This window comes from Saimiri boliviensis, chromosome 2 (genome assembly GCF_048565385.1).
Source record: "Saimiri boliviensis isolate mSaiBol1 chromosome 2, mSaiBol1.pri, whole genome shotgun sequence".
In the NCBI taxonomy this organism is placed as follows: domain Eukaryota; kingdom Metazoa; phylum Chordata; class Mammalia; order Primates; family Cebidae; genus Saimiri; species Saimiri boliviensis.
Window position 1 is genome coordinate 114,561,269 of NC_133450.1, and position 22,000 is coordinate 114,583,268.

Consider the following 22,000-nt stretch of genomic DNA (forward strand, 5'->3'; position numbering starts at 1 on the left):
TCGTTATTTTCGCAGTAATGATCACTCTGTTTTAGATACTTTATTTTGTTCAGAGAAGTAGCTCTGAACAGGTCACATGGTAGTGTGGTGATGGTAATGAAGAAAGGGAAAAATGCTTTGAGAAAGTTACGACTCTCGGCCAAAAAATGAAATTGCTGGATAAATCAAAGTAGAAAGTTACATTGGCAAGTAGGGCTGATTTATGAAATGTATAATATGCTCTATCCGGGTGTTGCCGGCTGAAGAGTGTTGTTCAGCCATGCTATACCCTGCTGAGAGTTCTGGTAAGATGGAGACTGAGAGTTAACCACTGCTGTAGAAATGTGCAGGGCATTGGTGTCATAGACAAAGGCAGTTTTAACAGAATGTCGAACTAAACCTTGTTTGGGTTGAGTTTAAGAGACAACAGAAGGAGGATTTGGTGATAGTAAGACCAACTATTTTAAGACATTTTATTGTAAAGAAAGTAAGAGAAATACAGTGGTGGGTAGAGAAAGGAACGGGATCAAAAGAGGGCTTTTCCTTAGTATAGGAGAATAGCAGCTTTTTGTATTCTCGTGGGAAAAAATCCAGTAGAGAGGGGGAAAGTGGCGATGCAAAAGAGAGTGAGGAAATTGCCAAAGCAATGACTTTGAGTAGGCAAGATGAGGTGGTCTCTAGTGTACAGGTAGAGGGGCCAGTCATCAAGAGGAGCACAGGGAGTCTGTCTAGTGACATGAGGGACAGTGGGGCACTTGGTACAGCTGCTAGTAGATGGGTGATGGAGCTTGTGGAAGAACTGAGAGCCTATATATAAGTTTCTGTATTTGCAAATTTGGAGATTGTGAGAATCTTTAGCTCTTTTAGGAATGTCGTTGCTTTACTCTGCTCTTAGAGTTTTTTTCACCTATTGTCCAGTATGTATGGCAGCAAAGTCTGGTGGTTCCGTTTACTTGAAGATGATATAATCAGCATCTGTTACAATATTTTCATATCTAGCACTTAAATATGAAATGTAGGTTGAAATAAATTAGAATAATAGTATGTGATGGCTTCAGTTTTGAAACAGGATGTTTAAATCCCTAATGAATCTTCAAATTTATATATTTATTCAATTAATTACATCTAAAGATTTTCATCTCTACTGGCTTCACAGTCCATATTGCTAGTTTTAATATAGTAAGTTAGTTTTAATTATACTATGCATTAATACGTTTATGGTAATTTATAAATGCAAAATTTATTTTAATAGGTCAGTCATGAAGAAGTCCTGTGGCTTTTAACTGGTGAATTCAGTTAAGTAACGCATTTCATGAATTAAAAAAACTAGATTGATTAAATTAATTAATTGTTTGGACATTTTAGAAGTATAGCCTATGTGGGGAAGATTTTGGACATTAAAAATGATAATTATAGGAGGGAAATGTGTATGTAGCAAAGGGAAGCACAACTTGGAATCCTCATTGCTTTGTTTTTATTTTTATGCTCCTTGTATTTCGGCCTGTCACCCTTCAATTAATTCTTATTACCCGATTTGTAAGAAATTGTGTTTTTACCCTACCTACTTGAAGTTAAAACATTAATTTGAAATTAGATTGAAAGGAAATAAAGGCTGTTTATTATTTTGTCTGACTTCCAAAGACAATTATTTTCTGTATTAGAAAATCAGAAGTTGCTGGGTGTGGTGTATCACACCTGTATTGCCAGCACTTTGGGAGGCTGAGGTGGGAGGATTACATGAACTCAGGAGTTCAAGACCAACTTGGGCAACATGGCAAACTCTATCTTTACAAAAAAATATATATATATATTAGCTGGGTCTGGTGGCATGTATATGTAGTCCCAGCTACCAGGGACACTAAGGTGGGAGAATAGCTTGAGCCCAGGAGGCAGAGGCTGCAGTGAGCCAGGATTGAGCAACTGCACTCCAGCCTGGGTGACAGAGCCAGACCCTGTCTCAACAACATCAAAGAAAATCAGAAGGTGTAAAAGGATTTGAAGATTTAAAGAAAAATTTCTGCCAATTATTTTAGCGTATTTAATTAGGTGATAGTTTCAACAACCACCACGTTGAACATCTATGTACTTGTCAGTCTTTATATAATCCATAATTCCATTCTAAATAAGTGACTCAGCACCACCATCTAGTGCAGAGGCCGGAGCTTGTGCTAGCTCACTGGAAATCACAGGAGAAAATAGTAACATTGACATGATTAGCAAATGTTCACATGGAAGGTGGGGGCTCTCCTTTGGTTTGCTGATTTGCAATATTTATTTACTAATAAAGTAAATAAGGGGAGCTTTCCCTGTAAATACTTAGGAATAGAAATGGTTTTCTGCCATGTTTGTGAGGCTATTAATATATATGTACTTGAGTAGGTTTCTATAATTAAACCTACCCACAATCAAAGACTGTGATTATTATTCAGTTCTATTTTCATAGCAGACCAAATTAAACCTCTACGTCAGACTTGCAGTGAATATCACAGTAATAAGCCCAGAATGCAGGCTCTTTATTGCACTTGGGAGTTTTTGCAAATCTGAAGCATGTTTTCCCATGGTGAGTGGACATGAAGTCTGGGAAGAGGTGTCTTCTTTACTTTGCCTCTGCCCGTAGGTGGGCTGAGTCATTGCCTGTGCAGGGCGATACGGAGAATACTTTCAGCACCCTTCCTTTCAACCAGTTTGTCTGTCTGCCCATGTTGGGATCTGAGGTTTCTCACATTGGGGAGCTCCTCAGGAGTTAAAGCATTGCGATCTGCTGTGCCCAAATCATAAGCAAATGTTCATTAATTGATCAAACCATTGTCTTCCAAAGTTTGTGGGGAGAGCAGGCTCTGGAGGGAACAAGACACAAGGGAGAGAAGAGGAGTTGCGCCTAGGGTGGGCCATGTCTTAGGACCACCGGTCGGTAAGAGCACTGAGTTGTTAGGGATGCGGTGTTACTGCAGAGGGCGGAGGAGCACCCAAATAAGGCATCATGTGGTCAACAAAGCTTTGCCACGTGTGTGTCTTGTACCAAGGCTCTGTGCCAGGTATGGAAACACAGAGATGATGAGGACCTGGTCCCAGCCCGAGGAACTCACATCCAGCAGGGAAAGTAGATGCAGAGGATGCTGGGAGGGTACAGCCTGATGCCCCAGGTTTGGGACACACAGAGGGCAGCCGTCACCCACTGGTGGGGGCTTCTCGTTTACACATTTGCCCAGATTTATGAGTCAGAAGGGGTTGTCCTTACTAGGCTGTCTGTGATATCACATTTTCAGATGCCAGAGAGAGTGTGGAGGGGGCATGTTATGGTATCATCTGCTGCCAGGTGCTTCCCCTCGAAAAGGGAGTTTAACCAACTCTTCTAAGCGTCTGTCTGAAGACAATTAGTATGAAAAGGCCCTAACTTTATAGTCTGGCTTCATATTTTTGTTAGCTCTGGGCCCTGGACCATTCAATTTCTCTGAGGCTTAGTTTCCTTATTTGTTCAATGTGGAGAATGATTTTCCGGTTTTCCCCATTAGGTAGTTGGGAGAGGTAAATGGAGTAAATAATGCAATGTCAAAACTCCTGGTACATGGTCCAGGGCTATCAGTCCTGTTCACTCCATGTCCCACCCCCAGTGCAACTGACTAATGACCTGGGCTGGTCTGGACATCTACCTGATGTGAGACCTGCTGAAAGGAGGGAGGTGGAAAGATTCATCCCTCTCTTGAAGTCTCCTGCTCTGTGTGAAAGGGAAACTATTTATTTATTTATTTTAATTATTTATTTTTTTGAGATGGAGTTTTGCTCTTGTTACCCAGGCTGGAGTGCAATGGCGTGATCTTGGCTCACCGCAACCTCCACCTTCTGGGTTCAGGCAATTCTCCTGCCTCAGCCCCCTGAGTAGCTGGGATTACAGAAACGCGCCACCATGCCCAGCTAATTTTTTTTGTATTTTTGGTAGAGACGGGGTTTCACCATGTTGACCAGGATGGTCTCGATCTCTTGACCTCGTGATCCACCCACCTCAGCCTCCCAAAGTGCTGGGATTACAGGCGTGAGCCACCGCGTCCGACTGGGAAACTATTTAAATGCACCATTTAAGAGGGAATATGCATCAGGCTATTTAGATTCTTCTGAATTTGGATCCAGTTCACTACACAGTTTTTTTGGTTTGTTCTCTAGATAATTTAACTTTCATAATTTGGATCATAGCACTACTTGGAACTTCTTCACAATATATTATCCTTATTCTCAGCAGTAGCATGATTTCACGTTCAGATTGGCAAATGTAAAAGGACAGTTCACTGAGCAGATATATTAATATGGAGCTTCATGTTTATGTAATGACGTGGGGCTTTGTGTGCTCTGCAGAATGTACAGGATAATTAGATATTTCAGATACGTGTCTAGACAGGGCAGAGCTTCAGGAGCACTTGTCAACCCTGGGAAATGCTACAGGTCACCCATTTGTGACCAGAAAAAGCTCTCTGTGATTAACAAGTTAAATGTGGAATTAACAGTATGGCACGAGATTTACACCCAAGAGGAAAAGCAGAGCCAGTGAAATTTGACAGGACTGACCATTTGTAGAACTAGACTAGGCCTGACTCTGCCCCGTGCAGCCTGATTTGAGGGTGCTAAAAGTGGTATCTTTCAAATATCTGTCTACCATCCAGCTATGGGGCTTAGATTCCATTCTTGGAATCACCTCTTCAGGTTAAGTCACTCTGATGCAGTGAGGCTGCTATAAAATGTGAGTTTCTTCCTTCAGAGAGTTGTACATTGACCTAGATTGCTTAGACTCAGGGACGGTAGCGAGGAAACACACCTCAGGATTTGATGTGAGGGCAATTGGAAACGTGAACGTTTGAAATAGAGTTTGCTTCCTTAGGAGGGCGTGCACAGGTGGAGAGGGCTGAGGGGCAGCCTTCCGAACAGGAGAAAAGCTGACTAATAGGGCACGTGCCTGTGTGCGTGGAGCACGGATGAACCTGACTTAACTTCAGCCCTGCGCTTTACAAGACTCACCTGGTGCCCTGACAGGGATTATTGTAAGCAAATGTAAAAGTATCTAGAAACCAGGCCCTTTCTGGTTACTTGGTGGCTACTACATACAGTACGTTCAGATGCTGAAGACTTAATAGTGTCAGACTTGAAGTATAAACCTTCCAAGGGTGTTGATAGAGGATCACATGCCACCCCTTTCCCTCTTGTGTGCTCTTTCCCAGCATCTCATGGCCTCTGTGGCACCCCTTCCCCAGCCCCATGAATCTATAAGAGTACTCATGACAGCATGCTCATGGTGAATTGTTAGTTTGAGATCGTCCAGGAAGCTCCATTCCTGGTATCTGAGAGAGATCTTCAAAAGTAGGGGCCAGTTGAACTTGGAAAGTACAGGCTTCAGTGTCCAGCTTCCGGGAGAGGCCAACTGGCTGCTGCTGCTGCTGCCAGATTCCAGATGGAAGCTGAGATTTGCTACTGATGTTCCAGCATTGATCGAACTCCTACCTCATCTGCATCAGGCATGGTCCTTGCAGCTTCACACGTGTATTTCTTGTTAGTATTCCTTACAACTAGTTGTTTGGAGTCAGCTAGTTGTTAGTATTTCTCCTCTATTGACTGGAAATCTGAGACTCTGAAAGGTTAAGTAATTTGCCCGATACCGAACAGCTGGGGAGTGAGAGAGCTGGAATTTGAGCTTAGAAACGTCAACCTCCTCCTGCTACTCGATGCTGTTGGTAAGGATATTTCCTCTCCCTCCAGGGCTTTCTATTGCTTTCAGAGAGATAGTGTGCAAGTTTAAGGAACACTTAGCTTGAGAGGCTTTCCAAAATGGAGTATAAAATGCCACGGGAAAATACCCTAAAGATAGGGTGCTGGAGACATATTTAGGATGTGAAGGAATGTCACATGTGTGCATGGCTCACCTCGCACCTCAGCTTGATTCCTCAGTGGACTTTAGAGTCTTCTCCTGCTTCACTCCTTTCAGCCCCCGGCCTGGTCTTACCCTCTGCCCACCCAGAATGAAAGCAGGCCTCGTCTGTCTTTGCAGTGGACATGCCTTGGCACGGAACAACGTGCTGTGACCTCTTTTATACCTCATGCTTGTCCTTCTTTCTGTTTATCTCGACACCCCAACCTAAGCCACGACCTTGGCTTTCTCCACTGGCTCCAATTCATATTCTCCCTCTAGCAGTGCTGCCTCTGGCTACCCTGGGCAAATCCTAGGCCTCCAAAGGATTTTCTCCTTTGTCTCTGCCCCCTTGGACAGTACTCTGCTGCTCTGATCCCAGCTATGCCAGTAGAAACCAGCTATTAAGCCAAGAGCCATGAGCCCCAAGGATCCTGAAGCATCACGTTGCTTCCTGTCTCCTCTGGCCTTGACGTTGCTGGCCATAACCCTGCAGTACCTGCACCCAGCCAGCACCACCGTGTGAGCCTTGTTGACGGTCTGCAGAGGCTGTTTGGAGCTGCTGACCCTGTGCTTCCAGGCCCACTCTGGTTCAAGTTGCCCCCTTCAGAACCCTGCTCAGCCGCGACTTGGAAGCTGTTGGTTATTGTAAGTGTCTTAGTGTGGAGCAGCAGGGCCTGAGGCAAAAGTGTACATGCTGCCGCTTCATTAGTGAAAGCATCAGCAGAGAAGCAGAAGTGGGGAGCAAGAGAAGGGAAGCAAAGAAAGGGACAGTAAATAGAAGAGCTGTGTCATTGACCCGACTACTGCTTGCTGGCAAGTACAGCTGATTGTTTGATCTTGTGGGATGTATTCAGAGAGATGCCATGCGGGTGATTGCATTTCAGGGATTCCTTCTGGGGGGAAATTAACTCCTTCACTACCTCCCCTCTCCCCTTGGTCAAAGTCTGCCCCCAGAGGCATTAATTCTCTTGCATTTCTGGTTTGCACAAGCCTGGAAGTGGCCAGCTGATCATCCCATACCTTATTAGCGATTCACACCTCATCAGCAATGGAGAAGAAATCCTGGGAAGGAGCCAGGAAGGGCATGATGTGCCCACGATGACTTGAGGGGCCGTGGCAGTGGCATCAGAAGTGATATCCAGGTCTACACCTGTGAGAGCAGCACGGGCCGTGTTAGCTCTGCTCAGCTCAGCAGCAGGCAAGTGCACAGATACGGGTGATGGATAAACTCAATCTAGTCATGTTGGCGCAGTTTAATGACGGTGGGCCCTTTGACTTGTTTATGCTGCTGGGGAACTTCTTGGCAATGTAAGGAAATAGTCAGTTTTCTTTTCCAGTTCCCGGGGTAGAGCATCTTTTTGAGAGGTCTCTTTTATATGGGTGGGGCCTAGCTGAGTGCTCTCTCTGACTGGGGTGAGGGGGGCAGGGTCCAGATAGCTACACTAGTGAGATGCTTCTCACAGTAAGAGGCAGAGGAGCTGCTGGTTATCATGGCACTGATCGTGTACCAAGAGCCCATGTGTCTGGAAAGCAGAAGTACTGGTAGTCAGAACCTGGGGCTTTGTCTGACTGTATTCATCCATTTTCACACTGCTGTGAAGACACTACCTGAGATTGGGTGATTTCTAAACAAAAGACGTTTAATTGGCTCACAGTTCCTAATGGCTGGTGGGGAGGCCTTAGGAAACTTAGGATCCTGGTGGAAGGCAGAGGGGAAGCAAGGCACATCTTACCTGGCAGCAGGAGAGAGAGCACATGGGGGAAACTGGCACTTTTAAAACCATCAGCTCTTGTGAGAACTTTCTCACTATCACAAGCCTGTGAGGATTACAATTTAAGATAAGATTTGGGTGGGGACACAGAGTGAAACCGTATCACTAGCCTATGGGCGGGCCGTGCAAGGCCAGGTACTACTTTCCAGGCCATACCATCTCCACCTAGTTTCAGCACCAGTACAAGGTAGAGGGCGTTGAATACACTCCCCTGACCTGGCCTTGAATGAGCCCCTGTTTGGGAAGATCCTTTGTAGACCACAGGCCAGCCCAGCACAGAAGAAACATGCTGAAGATCCCTGACACAGTTCTGAGGATACCTTCTCTTCAGTTGTGAAGTTTAGACGATCAAGTAAAGTATTTAAAGTTCTAGAGACTCTGGTGGGCATACATAAGTTCCTTAGGTTTCATTTATACCAAATTTCTCCAATGTGACTCATCTATCAGCTGACTTCCTACTAGAGGGTGCGGCTTAATCTGGATCCATTGAAGGTTAAGGTATTTCAATAGCTAATGGCCTTCTTGACTTCTGACCCCATTGCAACCTTCCTTGACCCAACTTATCTCTACATAGTAAAAATAGGCATCATCAAACTGAGAGTACAGAAGGCCTTCACCCATGCAACTGATGTTCATAAATAATAATAACCAATAATGAACCATCTTGCCAAGCAGAGGGAGTTGGCTGCTCTAAAGTAACAGACTGGATCTACTTCCCTGGGGGAGGGGGTGGAGGAGGCTCCAGTTCACTGTGGCCTTGAGAACTACTCAGTTGTGGCTCCTTTTTTAGACTCTTTATGCAAATCTGTGCACCTCATCTCCTGGCCAGGCTTTTTTAGCTGGGAGTTCGGGGCAGGGATGGCAGCCCCCTCCAGCTGTAGAGCTGGGCCCCAGCCTTGTTTCAGGAAAAGAAGTGATAGACATGTGATAACAGGGCCATTCCGGCGACTTGCTCAGAACAAAGGGCATCTGATCCAAGTGGACTTGCTGTCTCTACTGCTAGAAAATAGCTACTGTTGGCAATCCTCAAATGGTAATTGTTCCACAAAATGAAAACGTAAGAGTCCCTTTTCACCAGTCACCCTGTTAGAAAGCACAGTGTGGCTCTCCTGCCGACCACCTCCACACTCTTCTCTTTCTGTCCCCAGCAAGCCAAGTTTCTAGCTCTTTTTCAAATGGTGGGACCTGAGAATTCTACCTCCTGCTTCCAGCTCCCTCGATCCATGCTCATCTCTCCTGCTGGCAGCCTGCCTCTCTCATTCTGGTACATAGAAACAGAAAGCCTGGATCCTTGAAGCCATGGTGCCAGCCTCGGCACCTGGGCAACAGGACACGAGCCATCACAGAATGCCCAGGGCCACAGCAGCCTCTCACCAGGCAAACGCACGAGGCAAGCCCTGCCTCACCTAGCCATTTGGGGGAGATAGGTAGCCTTGGCATGGGTGGTGTCTGATTCTGCACGGCGACTTTGACACACCAGGCCCCACATAAAAAGGGCTTCCCACACTACCACAACGTTCATGACCTCACTTCAGAGCCGCTTGCCTTGACCTACTTCACACTCAGTATTATTCTATCCACTGAGCCTCCTGGCTGCTGACCTGGGGGCTGACTCACTTTCCTGTTTACAGCCTTGCCTCAACCCTCACTCTTGATGGTGGTTTACATAGTTTCTCTGGCAACGATCTTTGCTTCCTTTTTGACTAGAGTTCAGATTCTCTTCTGGCCAGACGGCCTCTGACTATTCTGGTTAAAAATACGCCAGATTGTTCCTGGCCCCCAGGACCCATTGTCCTTGGTATGGCCTCCTAAGAGCTGTCTACCTGCTGGACTTGCCTTTATATAATTGGGGTAGCCTCCATGTAAGAGAGGAAGGTGGGAGAATAGAATACGGAGGGAAGGAGCTGGGAGAGGAAGGAAGAATAAGCCCTTCTGTCCTATGAATCCTCAGTGCCACTGACGTGGACATCAAAATGAACACCAATTATTTTCTCCCCATGATTTTTAGATTTACTTAATCCAAGAGAGCCATAGCAGGTGATGTGAGCCTCTTGGGAGCATTTGGACTCGACAGTGCTGTTCTGTAGCCTAACTAGAGTGCCTTTATTTTTCTATGCAAAAGTAAATATTTTCTGACAACTGGTTCTGCATTTGTATCTCAAATAACTCTTCAGTGAGTACCCAGATTTAATGAGATTGGTGAAGTTTGGAAACACTTAGATCATTAATCCTTCAGTCGAATGTAGAACTTCATTAAGTGGCAGGTTACTTCTGATGGTTACTTACTTCATAGTGATTATAGTTCAAAAATATAATAGATTTATTTTGGGATCCCTGCTCTGTTGATGCCTTCTTGGTTGAGAAATCACCTTAGCCACAGCCCTGCCAAAACCATGGGCTTGGATGGTTGTGTTTCTCCCATGTGACCCTCAGTTCAGATGATTGGACCAGTGGTGGACGCTTGAACCTGACACAGGCAGTCCATCAACCTGGCCAGTGACCAACCAGGTTATCGTGCTTGAAATTTTGAGCAAAAGGATATAGAGAGCTAAAGGATGTAGTCAGTTGTTGGTGGTGTGACACTCTTAGAGAGTCAGTTAATGCTATACAGGCAAGCAGAGGGCGTGAGAAAGCAGAAGCCATTAATAAGTGGAGAAAGCTGGTTTGCAGAGAGGAGGAAACATCAGGCAGACAGTGAGTTAAGACATGACATGGACCCAGAAAGACAGATGGAGCACATGACTTTGGTTCCTGGTGGCCTCTCAGCTCTAGACTCCAAAAGGCCAGTCTGTACTGTATTTCCTGCTTGTTGGTATCCATGAAGTGACTTCTTTGATCTTACAGCAATCAATCCTACCACCTCCTGTTTTTGACATGAGGGTTTCTGTTTCTTATAGCCAAAAAATCTTGACTAAAATAAACTACTGAGGTGTTGCCAGAAGTGGTTTCAACAGAGAGCTATAAACTTATATTTTCATCATTAAGCAAAGGGTGGAATGTTTTTTAGTTGCTTATTTTGAGGTAGGACTAGGTGTCATTAAAATCCGTTCACGTCCATATTCTCCTTGTTAATCATTTAGAACATTCTAGGTTTCCACCCTTTTCTCACTTGTGATAATGGTGTTGGTTTTATGGGGTGGGTCTCTAGGAACTCTGTTTGGGGAAAATAAAAACACCTGAAATAAGCTTACATCAAAGGACAAGATTGCTTCTGCTGGTTTATAATGGGTAGACTTTTTGATTATCTGTACCAGGCACATAGTCTTGATTGCTTTGTCAACAAATCCATTGCCCAATTAACTGGAGATTTTTATGGATGGAGAAACTCCGGATATATAGCATAGGAGGTGGGGCAGGGATGAAAGTGAGGTAATCCACAGTCTGCGTTCCATCTCCAGCAATTACAGGTTGCATTCCTCATCAAATTTAGCTTCTACACCAAACTGGCATTTATCTGGGTGGAGAAGTGTAAACAGTGGGCATCCTGGGAATGGCGTTGTGACTGTTTTTTTTTTTTTTTTTTTTGTTTGTTTTTTTTTTGAGCTCAGAGAGAGGGCACTGTGTACATTTGCAAAAAAACACTAAACTAATTTGAGTAATAAAGTCACAAGCTAAGTAAGATGTTCTGCAGGGAGAGTTTCTGTATCTGATAGAAGGGACAGAAAAATGAATGGCAGTTGGGAAAAGGACAGGGTGGTAGCGGGAGAGCTGATTTACAGCAGGCAGCAGTGTAGCCACGTGGCTAGACACTTAGGCTCTGGACCCAGACCACCTGGATTCGAATTTCAAGTCCACCATTTAGAAGCTATATGACCTTGGAGAGGTCACTTAATTTCTTGGTGCCTCAATTTCTTCATCTACAAAATGGAAATAACAATAGTATCTACCTCGTAGGTTTATTGAAGGGATTAAAGGAATCCATACATGTAATATGCCTAGAGCAGAGTCTAGTCTGCTTTATGACTGCTACCTATTATTGTTATTCTGTAAGATATCACCTGGTGTGCCAGCCCGACCAGCAAGATGCAGCAGAACTAACACCGCAAGTGTATTCTATTCTTCTCCTGATGAAAAATCCAATACATATGCCCTTTTACTATGAAATGTGTGTATTTGGGCTGAAACAAGAAAGAAGATTCATAAAAGAGCTGCTAAAATAAGGTGGGAAGAGAGGGGCTTTCATATACAGAGTGAAAAGAGATTGGGTTCTGGCCTGGAAAAACGAGCACTGAGATGCACTATGCTGAGTTTTATGAAGGATAGGAATAGCATGAATAATAACTTGTTTATGGAATATTGGGAAATTAGAGCTGGCACGAAAGATGAATACTTTGAGGGGAATGCTTGAACAGATGGTTACTTGATGGTGCCTGCACAGCGAGTGGATCAGTTATGGTGCTTACTATTAGTTCAGAATTTTCAAGAGCAATCTGGAGAGAGGCTGGGGTTAGATGGTTCCTTAACTATTGAGGGTAGCTAGGAATGTTTGTGATGGAGCCCTAGTTTAGTTCAGTTCAGTATTTGTAAATATATTAATATAGTACCTTAAAAATGCTTTAAGCACCCTAACTCATTCAATTCTCCTGATAGTCATATACTGAGCCTTGACTGCGGGCAGGACTCTGCTGGGAATCAAAAGATGAGGGAGAGGGTTGTGTTGAAGTTTCCGATCTGTATTGCCAACCAGAAGTGCTATCATTAAATTGATTTGAGGGCTTAATGTATTTGGTTTGCTTTTACTTCTATTTTGAGGCCAGAGAATTTTTAGTTATTTTATGAGAGTTCAGGATTGATATTGTGAAGGAGCTAAAGAAATTAAAGTTCTCTTTTTGCTATTATTTTGTTTTCATAACTCTACCCAGGTTACACTGTAAAGTCAGTAGAAAAGTTTATTTTTAAATTTATGTTCATTTATAGAGTAGTCATTCATAAAAAGCAGTTTTAGAGTTAGAGTTTAATGTAGAGATTATCTTCTTCAGTTCTTCATTTTACAGAAAAAGGTGATGGGCCCCTGGGAACTCAGGTGACATGCTCAAGGCAGCACAGCTTGGATGGAAGCTCAGGTTCTAGTCTTCTGTGTTTTCTTTCCTATCCAGATGCTTTTCCCATGACAATCAGGGTAATTATAGTCCAGCTTATTTCTGTATACACACAAACTGAAATGTGTAATGTTTTATCTCATAGTACCCAGAAGCAATTTACCATGAAGCCGGTGAAGTTTCAGCTTTAGGGTCTCTCTCTTATAGGAGCTTTAGGGTGGGAAGAGGAAGCCAGGTTGCAACCAGCAAACGTTTCTGTAAGAATCTCTGGTCAGTGACCTAAAGAGGTACTGTAAGAGATGGACTCAACCCTCCCAGACTCCAGTAATTTGTTGTGATCTTTTTCACTTTCTAAAAGAAAAGAAACTCACTTTTGTACCTAATTTTGTATTTCTTTTCCTTTTTTAAAAAGATATGCCCTTCTCTTGCTGTAAGATTACGTAAATTTCTGGCTCCATGAAACCTGAGTCTACTTATGATGTCCAAACATACAGTCACTTGGGAATTTCATTTAAATATTTTAAATTTTATTTCTAAGTGCATTTTTGTTAAAAAGTTTGAGCTGGGCATGGTGGCTCACACCTGTAATCTTAGCACTTTGGGAGACCAAGGTGGGTGGATCACTTGAAGCCAGGAGTTCAAGACCAGCTGGCCAACATGGTAAAATCCTGTGTCCACTAATAATACAAAATATATATATATATATTAGTCAGTGTATATATATATATATATATATATATTAGTCAGGTGTGGTGGCAGGCACCTATAATCCCAGCTATGGGGGGTCTGAGACATGAGACTTGCTTGAACGCGGGAAGCAGAGGTTGGAGTGAGCCACAATCATGCCACTGCACTCTAGTCTGGGCGACAGAGCAAGACTCTGTCTAAAAAAAAAATATTTTTAAAAAATATTTTATTTTAAATTAATTTTAATTTTTGTTACAGTAATAAAGAAATTGTGTTAAAATCTTTTAAATAAAAACAGCAGTCCCTTGCCTCAGCCTTCCCAACCTCTTGATATTTTCTCCAGAGTTAACTCCTTTTAAATCTTTTATATGTTTTCCCTAATTTTACCTCTATATTATTTATTAATAACTTACTTTCTTAATTGATCAGTTTTAGACATTATATATTGGGTTTCTGTAATGGTAGGCAAAAATTTAACTAATAAAGTCCAAACATCCCTTGTTTCTCTTCACATTTCCCCAACATAGTTGTCACAATTATTGCTTATCTCAATCATCAGTATTTAAATTATCATTGACTATGTAAATGCTTTTCGCAGCGGAAGCAATTATTAGCCTATGGCATCCTTTATCGTGTAACTTTTTGTTTGTTCAAGACTTAATAATTATCTTAGTTTCTTTTTCTTAGTTTTCTGTGTATATATCTGAATGCAGTGGTTTTCCTTTCTTTTTGTATAACTTTAAAAAAACTTAAAAAAATTTTTTTTTATTTTTCATATATATTTTGTTGCACTTTAGGTTCTGGGGTACATGTGCAGAACATGCAGGATTATTGCATAGGTACATACATGGCAATGTGGTTTGCTGCGTCCATCCCCCTGTCACCTATATCTGGCATTTCTTCCTATGTTATCCCTCCCCAACTCCATGCCCCGCACTGTCCCTCCCTTGATCCCCCACAAGAGACCCCAGTGTGTGATGCTTCCCTCCCTGTGTCCATGTGTTCTCATTGTTCAACATCTGCCTATGAGTGAGAACATGCAATGTTTGTTTTTGTGTTCTTGTGGCAGTTTGCTGAGAATGATAGTTTCCAGATTCATCCATGTCCCTACAAAGGACATGAACTCATTGTTTTTTATGGCTCCGTAGTATTCCCTGGTATATATGTGCCACCTTTTCCTTGTCCAGTCTGTCATTGATGGGCATTAGGGTTGGTTCCAGGTCTTTGTTATTATAAAGAGTGCCGCAATGAACATACGTGTGCATGTATCTTTATAACAGAATGATTTATAATCCTTTGGATATATGCCCAGTAATGGGATTGCAGGATCAAATGGAATTTCTATTTCTAGGTCCTCGAGGAATCGTCACACTATCTTCCACAATGGTTGAACTAATCTACACTACCACTAACAGTGTAAAAGTGTTTCTGTTTCTCCACATCCTCTCTAGCGTATGTTGTCTCCAGATTTTAAAAATGATCACCATTCTAACTGATGTGAGATGGTATCTCAAAGTGGTTTTGATTTGCATTTCTCTAATGACCAGTGATGATGAGCATTTTTTCATGTTTGTTGGCCACATATATATCTTCTTTTGAAAAGTGTATGTTCATATTCTTCGCCCATTTTTGAATGAGTTTGTTTCTTTCTTGTAAATCTGTTTTAGTTCTTTATAGATTCTGGATATTAGCCCTTTGTCAGATGGGTAGATTGCAAATATTTTTTCCCATTCTGTTGGTTGCCGGTTCACTCTAATGATTGTTTCTTTTGCTGTGCAGAAGGTCTGGACCTTAATTAGATCTCATTTGTCTATTTTGGCTTTTGTTGCCAATGCTTTTGGTGTTTTAGTCATGAAGTCCTTGCCTATGCCTATGTCCTGAATGGTTTTGCCTAGGTTTTCTTCTAGGGTTTTTATGGTGTTAGGTCTTATGTTTACATCTTTAATCCATCTGGAGTTAATTTTAGTGTAAGGTGTCAGGAAGGTGTCCAGTTTCAGCTTTCTGCACATGGCTAGCCAGTTTTCCCAACACCATTTATTAAACAGAGAATCTGTTTCCCATTGCTTGTTTTTATCTTGTTTGTCAAAGATCAGATGGTTGTAGATGTGTGGCATTGCCTCCAAGGCTTCTGTTCTGTTCCAGTGGTCTATATCTCTGTTTTGGTACCAGTACCATGCTGTTTTGATTACTGTGGCCTTGTAGTATAGTTTGAAGTCAAGTAATGTGATGCCTCCAGCGTTGTTCTTTTTGCGTAGTATTGTCTTGGCTATGCGGGCTCTCTATTGGTTCCATATGAAGTTTAAGGTGTTTTTTTCCAGTTCTGTGAAGAGGGTCATAGGTAGCTTGCTGGGGATAGCATTGAATTTATAAATTGCTTTGGGCAGTATGGCCATTTTTACAATATTGATTCTTCCTAACCATGAGCGTGGAATGTTTTTCCATCTGCTTGTGTCTTCTCTTATTTCATTGAGCAGTGGTTTGTAGTTTTTCTTGAAGAGATCCTTTACTTCCTTTATTAGTTGTATTCTTAGGTATTTTATTCTTTTTGTAGCAATTGTAATGGCAGTTCATTCTTGATTTGGCTCTCTTTAAGTCAGTTATTGGTGTATAGGAATGCTTGTGATTTCTGCACATTGATTTTGTATCCTGAGACTTTGCTGAAGTTGCTTATTAGGTTCAGGAGATTTTGGGCTGAGACACTGGGGTCTTCTAAATATACAATAATAATAATGTCATCTGCAAATAGAGACAATTTGACTTCCTCCTTTCCTATTTGAATACCCTTTATTTTTTTTTTCTTGCCTGATTGCTCTGGCTAGAACTTCCAGTACTATATTGAATAGGAGTGGTGAGAGAGGACATCTTTGTCTAGTGCCAGATTTCAAAGGGAATGCTTCCAGTTTTTGCCCATTCAGTACGATATTGGCTGTGGGTTTGTCATAAATAGCTTTTATTATTTTGAGATGCCATCAATATCTAGTTTATTGAGGGTTTTTAGCATAAAGGGCTGTTGAATTTTGTCAAATACCTCCTCTGCATCTACTGAGATAATTATGTGATTTTTGTCTTTGGTTCTGTTTATGTGGTGGATTATGTTTATAGACTTGCGTATGTTGAACCAGCCTTGCATCTCCAGGATGAAGCCTACTTGATTGTGATGGATAAGCTTTTTGATGTGCTGTTGCAATCAGTTTGCCAGTATTTTATTGAAGATTTTTTCATCTATGTTCATCATGGATATTGGCCTAAAGTTTTCTTTTCTTGTTGAGTCTCTGCCAGGTTTGGGTATCAGGATGTTGTTGGTCTCATAAAATGATTTGGGAAGGATTCCCTCTTTTTGGATTGTTTGGAATAGTTTCAGAAGGATTGGTACCAGCCCCTCTTTGTATGTCTGGTAGAATTTGGCCGTGAACCCGTTTGGACCTGGGCTTTTTTTGGTCAGTAGGCTATGATTTGTTGCCTCAACTTCAACCCTTGTTATTGGTCTAATCAGGGTTTCAACTTCCTCCTGGTTTAGGCATGGGAGGGTGCAAGTGTCCAGGAATCTATCTATTTCTTCCAGCTTTACTGTTTTATGTGCATGGAGTTGTTTGTAGTAATCTCTGATGGTAGTTTGTATTTCTGTGGAATCTGTGGTGATATCCTCTTTATCGTTTTTTATTGCATCTATTTGATTCTTCTCTCTTTTCTTTTTTATTAATCTGGCTAGTGGTCTGTATATTTTGTTGATCTTTTCAAAAAAGCGGCTTCTGGGTTTATTGATTTTTTGAAAGGTTTTTTGTGTCTCTGTCTCCTTAAGTTCTGCTCTGATTTTAGTTATTTCTCGTCTTCTGCTAGGGTTTGAGTATTTTAAATCTTGCTCCTCTAGCTCTTTCAATTTTGATGCTAGGGTGTAGATTTTAGATCTTTCCTTGCTTCTCATGTGGGCATTGATTGGTATAAATTTTCCTCTAGACACTGCTTTAAATGTGTCCCAGAGAATCTGATATGTTGTTTTTTTTGTTCTTGTTGGTTTCAAAGAACATCTTTATTTTTGCCTTCTTTTCATCATTTATCTAGTCAACATTCAAGAGCCAGTTGTTTTGTTTCCATGAAGTTGTTTGTTCTGAGTTAGTTTCTTAATTCTGAGTTCTAATTTGATTGCACTGTAGTTTGAGAGACTGTTTGTTTTGATTTCCATTCTTTTGCATTTGCTGAGGAGTGATTTATTTCCAATTATGTGGTCAGTTTTAGAGTAGGTGCCACGTGGTGCTGAGAAGAATGTATATTTTGTGGATTTGGGGTGGAGAGTCTGTAGATGTCTGTTAGGTGTGCTTGGTCCAGATCTGAGTTCAAGTCCTGGATATCCTTGTTAATTTTCTGTCTTGTTAATCTGTCTAATATTGACAGTGAAGTGTTAAGTCATCCTTTTTGGGCTGGTTTCTTCCCATCTTTGTGGATTTGTCTACCTGGGGTTTTTGTAGTTGACTTTTGGATGGGGTCTCTGAGTGGACGTCCTTTTTGATGTTGATGAAATCATTTCTTTCTGTTTTTTAGTTTTCCTTCTAACAGTCGGGACCCTCTACTGTAGGACTGCTGGAGGTCCACTCCAGACTCTGCTTGCCTGGGGATCACCTGTGTCCACTGCAGAACAGTAATGGTTGCTGTCAGTTTCTTTTTCTGTTATCTTCATCCTGGAAGGATACCCTCCAGATGTCAGCCTGAGCTCTCTTTTATGAGGGGTCTCTTTGGATATACAGGGGTCAGGGAGCTGCTTGAGGAGACAGTCTGTCCCTTATAAGAGCTCAAGTGCTGAGCTGTGAGCTCCATTATTCTGTTCAGAGGTGCTGGGCAGGTACATTTAAGTCTGATGAAGCAGAACTCATAGCTGCCTTTTTTCCCCAGGTGCTCTGTCCTGGGAAGGTGGGGATTTATTTATAAGTTCCTGATGTGCTGCTGTCTTTTTTCAGAGATGCCCTGCCCAGCGAGGAGGTAGCCTAGTCACAGTCTGTCAGCAGAGGTGTTGCTGAGTTGCTGTGAGCTTTGCCTAGCTGCTGTGTGAACTTTCTTGTGGTTTTGTTTGTAGAGGTATAGTTAGAACTGCCTCTGTCATTGTGGTGCCTCAGTTATGGCAGACTGCCTCAGTAATGGCAGATTGCTTCAGTAATGGTGGACTGCCTCAGTAATAGTGGACTGCCTCGGTAGTGGTGGACTGCCTTGGTAATGACTGCCCTTCCCCCAACAGAGCTGTACCATCCTGGGTCCAGCTGTGCTTGCTGTGAAACTCTCAATCCAGAGTATTTCAGATTGCTGGTCTTTGTTGGGGTAGGATCTGCCAAGCCAGATCACCTGGCTCTCTGTTTCAGCCCCTTTTTTTTCAGTTGATTGGTGACTCTGTCTCCCACATGTTCTGGGAGCCAGTTGAAATGTCTGCCCAGATTTGTGTGAATTTTTGTGTGGAGACCCACTGTGCCAGTGCTGGAGACTTGTGTTGCTTTTCTACCTGGGAATCTCCTGGTCTGTGGGCAGTAAAAACTGGTTTGGAAATGCGGTGATCTCTCACCCTCTGCGTTCTTGCTGGGAACTGCATTCCAGAGCTGTTCCTATTTCGCCATCTTGGATCTGTTTCCTCTTTTTGTATAACTTTTTTTTTCCCTCAGAGTTCTTAATTGCTTTGATACTCCTTTTGCTTCATTTTCTGTGTATTTAGAGAAATGTATCATCAGAATGCCAAACATCTATCATATCAATATTACTTTTAGAAATGGTCAAGCATATTGGATAATCTACTAATCCTCCCTCCTGCCCTTTTCCCTAGAGACCTCCTCCTGCTCCATTATAGACTGATTTTTTTTCTAGTGTCTGATGATTTCATAATAATAAGGCTTTGATGAGGATGTTTGGTGAGGATGACACTCTATGGGCTCTTTCTAAATCTTAGGGAATTCTCTATACATTATAAGCAATTTTACATAAGCAAATTTTGAAAGTGTGTTTTTGGTATCTAATATCATAGCAGGACTTCCTTCATTTTCTGCTTAACTAGGTTTACATAGTAGCATGAAGAGAATGTTCCTGATTATGGATAAAGTACTATATCTGGATGCTTGAAATGCCTAGTGACTAAAAGTAGAATTTGCTAATATATAATTCAAATCCTGTTTCTTGACATGTATATTAACCTTAGGGTCAGTCATCTGAATTTTGAATTCCAAATAATTACTAAGAGTATATTCCCAGACAATTTCTTATATTCCTAGTGACACTTGCTAGTGTAAAAACTAGTTTTAATATAGATAAGTTAAATGTACTTAAAAAAAATTAAAACATGGCACAAAAATAGTTTTACATACTAGTATTTATTAGTTGCATTAGAAGCTTTACATAACAGTGGAGAATTAACTATACTAGTACCAATAATAACTTTTTTTTTCAGCAGTTTATATATATAGAATATTTAGTTATTTTTTACTGTGTACTTTCAGAGTAGGCCAATAGTGTTATTTTACTTTGCTGAAGTAGAACTTAAAGTCATTGAAATTCATGATTAAGTTTTCTTATGGGAACTTCTTGTTCTCAGATAATTCATCTCCCTATAAAGGAGGAATAGTCTTTTCTTAGAAAATCCACATGTAAACTATGGAAGACAGTGATTTTTTTGGGAAGTATACATTTTTTTTCCAGTGTGTTTTGCTATATTTTAATATCATTCCTTTTCAAGATTGTTGTAACTCAAATGTTGTGCTATTCAGCTGAAGTCTTGTAGAACATGGCTCTCTACTTTTATCTGATTTATTTTTATTTATTTCCTGAGAATATTGCTGGAAGAAAAAAAATGCTTTTAAATATTTAAGGTCTTGGTTGAAACACTCAGCCCTGGTAACCTTTACAAGCAGAGATTAAAAATGTATGATCAAATCATTCTCCCCAAATGCACCATGGTCTCTGGAATGCCCCTGGCCTCTGCCTAGACCTGTAGCTTTGAAGCAACGACACATCTCAGGATGCATCACCCTTCCTCTTCTGTCTTCAGCAGTATTGTCCACTGAGACTTGTAGACAGACATGGGAATGCTGAATCCCCAAGGGTAGGGGTAGTTTGCCTTGTATGCCTATTTTATTTTTCAGTTAAGGAATTGGGTGGTGGTAGAGTTCATGCTGAGGGATGGGTGGGGTCAGAGAAACACCAGCCAAATATTTTTGCAGGATTATGACATTTCCCTTACAATTCTGGATACTTTACAATGAATTATTTTTCTATTTGTATGTGTTGTGTAAGGAGCTACTTGCATTTATATTGTATTACTGGATGCTTACCAAAAATAAATGTGTTTACTCAGTCAACTGATTATGTAAACTTTTCGTTTTGTGTCATCAGTTAGAGTCCACATCATGTCTCTCTGAAGAACAGTTAAGGTGTCTTCTGGATGAATGCATAGTTAAACAAAAATCCATCGTTAAACTTTCTTCAGAAAGAGAAAATAAAGACATTGAAGATGTAACACCTGTGTTTCCCCAGCTTTCCAGATCCATCATCTCTACATTACTAAATGAATCAGAAACAAAGATCCAGAAAACTGAGGAAGAAGATGCAAATTTGCTTGCGAGTGCAGAATGTGAAGCTTCTAAAGGCTACTATCTCACTAAAGCCTTGACTGGACATCACATGTCAGAAGCTCTCATCACTGAAGCAGAGAATATGAAATGCCTTCAGTTTTCTGAGGATAACATTGTTAATGACACAAAAGACTATTTTATGTCGAAGACTCTTGGCATTGGGAGACTGAAAAGGCCCTCTTTCTTGGATGACCCACTGTATGGTATCAGTGTGAGCCTTTCATTAGAAGACCAACATCTGAAACTCAGTCCTTCAGAGAAAACAGAAACAGGTGAGGCTTGGCGAACCAGTGTTTTGGTAAATAATTCTTGAAAGCACCTCAATATAAAGGTATCATGGTTTAAATTAGAGTAGGATAAGAAGGCATATTTGTAAGTCACAGATAGCGTCAATAAGAGCATGGAGACATAAAATATATTTACCCATGTTCTTATGAAATCAAGGTTGAGGTTAGTACTCTTATGAAATATGTTATTCTTGATGGTAATTAATTCTGTCATCCAGTTAATAATGTTGGTTTCACAGGAAAAGAAATCAGGTTGAATGGAGAGAAATAATTTGAATAGATTTGCTTGGTATTTCAACTTCATACTCTGGTATTTTCAAACGTTAGTGATGAAAATTTGTCCTAAGGAATCAATTTCACATGTAAAACACCATAACTCATTGCGGTTATATTAGTTTCTATGTGCAGACGTCCTTGCCCAACCTACTGCGATGTTCAGGTATTTCATCATGATCTAGGGTTGCATCTTGCAATGGTACAGGATACAACTACAACTAGTTTTTGACACAAACAAACATTCAATTATTTATGTTAGAAATCTGTGTTACAATTGGTGAATCTGTTTAAATAGATTCAACTTTTACCTCTTACGTAGATTACTCTAAAATAGATTGGCTATTAAATTTCTATCTAGTAATCTATTTCTTATTAAATCTATAATCCATTAACTCTGAACCGAGTCAGATTTCTGTCTTGACTTCCATTTCCTCAATCACACAAGCTCAAAATTTGAGTCATCATTGAATCATCC

General features: G+C 41.3%; 1 protein-coding gene across 1 annotated transcript in view; it reads left to right on the forward strand.

Moving 5' to 3' along the window:
- Positions 1-6,284: 6,284 nt before the first annotated feature.
- LOC141582248 (fibrous sheath-interacting protein 1-like) overlaps positions 6,285-22,000 on the forward strand; it is a 33,584-nt gene continuing 17,868 nt past the window's right edge. Inside the window, exons 1-3 of the mRNA XM_074389941.1 lie at positions 6,285-6,388; positions 6,477-6,639; positions 20,724-21,234. Of these exons, the coding sequence (XP_074246042.1) occupies positions 6,285-6,388; positions 6,477-6,639; positions 20,724-21,234 (778 nt within the window). The remainder of the gene's footprint in view (positions 6,389-6,476; positions 6,640-20,723; positions 21,235-22,000) is intronic.